This window comes from Pyxicephalus adspersus, chromosome 2 (genome assembly GCF_032062135.1).
Source record: "Pyxicephalus adspersus chromosome 2, UCB_Pads_2.0, whole genome shotgun sequence".
In the NCBI taxonomy this organism is placed as follows: domain Eukaryota; kingdom Metazoa; phylum Chordata; class Amphibia; order Anura; family Pyxicephalidae; genus Pyxicephalus; species Pyxicephalus adspersus.
The window spans coordinates 33,062,642-33,066,789 of NC_092859.1; the positions used below are offsets into that span (position 1 = coordinate 33,062,642).

A 4,148-nucleotide genomic window follows, 5' to 3' on the forward strand; every position below is an offset into this window, starting at 1 on the left:
TGCTGCCCCCCCTCATTCTCTATGAGCTGCTGCCCAAATAAAGCAGTTCAGGGGTGTAAGAAAGAAGAAACTGCACCTTGACCTCAACATAGACTAAGTGATCTAAACTAAACTACTTTAAATAATTTCCTAAAAAGAGTACATTGTTTCTTTTTTCCAAATAAACTTTCCCTAAGCATCTTTAATAATGAAATGGAGAATTTCGGTACTGTATTTATTCTAATACTAAATGAAACCTAATGCCCACACAATGGGTCTTGATTATGTCCACCATTCCCTTTAGTCCATTCAAACCAAGGTAGTCTATACAAGCACTAAAAAATATTTTGCAATATCAGATGCTACTTTAAACTACTGTAAAGCTTTGAAGGGTCTGCCCTATACCAGTATGTAGATTATAGATGAATCCTAGTTTACTAGAATCTATATACCAGTATATAGATTATGGATGAATCCTAGTTTATACTCCAATAAACGTCTAAGAAATGTAGAAATCAGTTATCAGCTATGGAGTGTCCAATTCATATAAAATAACTGAAAATCTAAGATTAAGTAATATTAAGATTAGGTAAGAACCCATTTTAAACATTAGTAGGTGGAGTCTGGAACCTGAAAGATCTATCAGCTCAAAGACATCAATTTAAATGCCACTATTTGGAAGGCTGACCCTTTAGGACTTTCAAGAAAGTTAAAACTGGTGATCCTTTTTGTGCATCTTTAACTGAATGGAATAAACCTCCCAAAGTCAGACACTGGATCCTTATGTAAGCCTGACTCATCTTGAATTTGAGCGTCCGATTACAATATGTTCTCTGAGCAGAATACCGCACTTATGTTAGATATTCTTTGTGTTGATTGACACTCCCATTGTACTGAGCGGAGAAGGGTCATCTACTCTTACCGGTCGCTAGCAGACAGTGCAAAGATTGCAGGGAAACTGTCATACATTATTACTCACATGTACATTTCAGGAATAGGACAATGAGCGATTTATGCTTCATTGATTTGGTCTAATTGAGGGAAGGGGGGCATTTATCCTCAGTGACTTACTTGTTCTTTGAAGAAGCAGGCAATTTGTTAAAAGGCTACGATAATGGCTCTGTACTCATATTCCACTCTGATATCTGATTGGAAAAGTTCCCCTTTCCTGTAAACTTTAAATTAAACTTTGGCTTGAGTGTGGGTATAGTGAACTTATGGCTTTAGCCAAAAGAAGGAATTAAAAAAAATAGATTCAGGAAAGCTAGGAACAATCATTGCTGAGTGCAGCCTGAAAATGTTTCATTTCTGCTAAAGTCACATAATCTACTCATTTTTGTGTCATTTATTTACTTCACTTTTTAAATATTTGCACAGTCCTGTCACATAATTCGGACGAGAAAGCATTTATTTAAAATGTACTTGTCAATGGCCACTAAGGATATAAATGTAATTTACGTACACCAAATACCTTTGCAAACCTAATTATTACCTTACAAATGTAGCGTGTATAGACAGCAAAGCTGTGGGAGGAACTCAGCAGGACCACCCACTAAAGTCTGCCTGTAGAAAACTGCCCTGGGGTGGAGACAAGACCAGTCATTTTGCACAATGATAATGAGCGATACTAACTGGTCATTATTGCAGGAATAGAGCCAGTGTGCTGGAATAGCTATCTGAGCAGATTACTGCGCAGGTCTAAAATATTGCACAAAAGACCCCGAGATTCAAGTAATATACATGTCTCTTTATTTAGATAATATTTGTTTAACATAGATTTCATCTTCAGGATCTAAAGCTAAATAAGTGCTAGATCCATGACTAGGATAGTGGGGATCTCTCCCTAGCTCACCCTTTCCCCCCCCCCCCTTCCATTGTATATCCTAAACTTACTATCAACACTTGCTCCACCCTTTTACTTGGCAACCTCCCCCTTTCTTCCACTTAAACCCCATCAATACACAAACACTTCGTTGGACTTAAAATTGGCTGGCAATCAGCCGTTTATTAACATTGATAATAATTAACATATAATATTTGCATAAATTAACATAAATAATAAATAACCATAAATAACTTTAATAACCATAAGTAAGTCTTGAAGATTTACCAACTTGTTATAAACCTGAAATACATACAAAATATTTAACACCCCCAACCAATACAAACTATCCTTCTTTCTTTGGATAACTCCCGGAACCAAATTTAACTCCCCACTTAACTAGGCTGCAGATCTTGAAAGGTAAAGCCCGCCTCCAGTTGCAGTAACTGCAACCCACTATTACCAACGCACTTGTCCCTAGCCCCAGCACCGCCTCAGGGGCCCACACCAGAACCAATTTAAGGGGGCACCCCCATCCTGGATGCCCCCTTACCCCAAAATTACCACAGGGCACACACCTTCCACCAGACCCCAACCGCCTCACAGCCCCCACCCCTTTTTACCAACAGGGAGGGTAGGGGGGAAATTTTTTCCTCTGTAAAAATGTGCTATACTTCTGTTCTAGCCCTCCTATATCTGTGCCTACTCTCCACCCCCTTTAACTTCCAACCAAATCCCCTTCCAATTCTTCCCAAGCATCTTTCAAAACTTTAACTCTTTATCCCCCTTACCCCCCACCCCCTTCTATCCTGGCTGGGCAGCCCTTATACCCTGTCATGAAGGCCCTCCCCCTATTTCTTGCTACAGGCCTTTCTCATCTGAAAATTCTAGTTCACTGGCTGTTATTTTGGTTGAATATCTTCAGAGTATTTTGTCTAACTAACCCAGAAAAAGTATACAGATTAGAATATCTGACTTCACTTTAACTTTTCAGATATCTTGGTCATTGTCTCAAAGTACTGGTGGGGTCAAGGATACATTCAGTTCACGTGACTAAAGTGTAAATGAGGTGCAGAGCCACCGACTTCTGACTTCACCAGTGCACACCATAAGGAATGATGGAAATGAATGAAGGAAAGATGATGCTTAGGTTGCGGTCATCAAACAAGTTGGGACTGGTGACAGCTGACAGAAGCAGATCCAGTTCAGAATGGTGAGGCAATGACATATTTAGAACGGGCAGCAATTAGGAATGGTCGGGACAAAGCCAAGATCAAAAAAACAGAGAATCTAGATTCCAATTCGGGAGGTAAGGAGGACAGGAAAATGGACATATGGTCAAACAAAGGTCTGGATATCAGGCAATCAAGAATGATCAGGAGTAAGCTGTGATTGGTAACCAGAGAAGAAATGCACACTGGAGCCTGGAGAGACATTATTATTCTCCTTGTTCAGGCATCATCCTGTTCTCTGTCACGGCCTTATATATATGTATATATGTGTATCGGGTGACTGGACAGAAGATCGTATGACAGGTAGGTACAGATCACACCACCAGAAGGAGAGCTATAGCTGATGTACTTCAGATGGAATCTCCACTAGAAGATGGAGCTCATTTTCAGAAGATTCTACTTCTTTGAGGCAAGGAGACCAAGAACCAAATCCAGCCTAGGAAGATTCAGGGACAGTGTTGCTGGCTGGAGAGGGATTCAAGTCTCAGAATACATTTATAATAATATATTAATCATATAATATGTATAAAACCAATGTGCATTCTCTTGCTGAGATAAGATATATGTCACAGATGGCGTTCATTATCATTAATGAGTTGGTCAACCCTTGGTCTTGCATTGTAACAACAGTAAAGTAAAACCATTGTGTAAGGAAGCGTTCCCTAACAACCACCAGCCCGTGGAAGAGCTCCATGCCATTTGTCATAACAGTGCAGCTTTTAAGGTTGTAAACGTTGGGGAGCATTCCCATTGGCGGGTGGTTCTTAGGAAATACTCCCTAACACAATAGTTATACTTTTCTGCTGTTACATACAATGCAAGTCTAAGAGCTGACCAACCCAATAATGATAATGTGTATACATCTAATATATGAAGACTACACATCCTCTGTAAAAGGTTTCTAGATACACGTTGTAGATATTAAACACTTTTGTCTCCTCTTTATGTCCACATTGGCTTCACAATAATGTTTATTCCTTTTGACTTCCAGCTACCTTGTTTCTTGAACACTGGAAACGCTTGCAAATGAGGTTAAGCTACTTTTGGGACCTTACAGGCTTAGAAGAGGAAGAAGTAAGTTTTACATCTTTATTTTTAAAAGGCCATAATTAAAA

The 4,148-nt window shown here is 39.3% G+C and overlaps 1 protein-coding gene across 1 annotated transcript in view; it reads left to right on the forward strand.

Annotated features, from left to right (window-relative positions):
• The window catches only part of ANO2 (anoctamin 2), a gene marked incomplete in the record, with an annotated part of 124,425 nt that overhangs the window by 50,606 nt on the left and 69,671 nt on the right, over positions 1-4,148 (forward strand). The window contains 1 exon segment of the mRNA XM_072398970.1: positions 4,025-4,107. Within this exon segment, the coding sequence (XP_072255071.1) occupies positions 4,025-4,107 (83 nt within the window).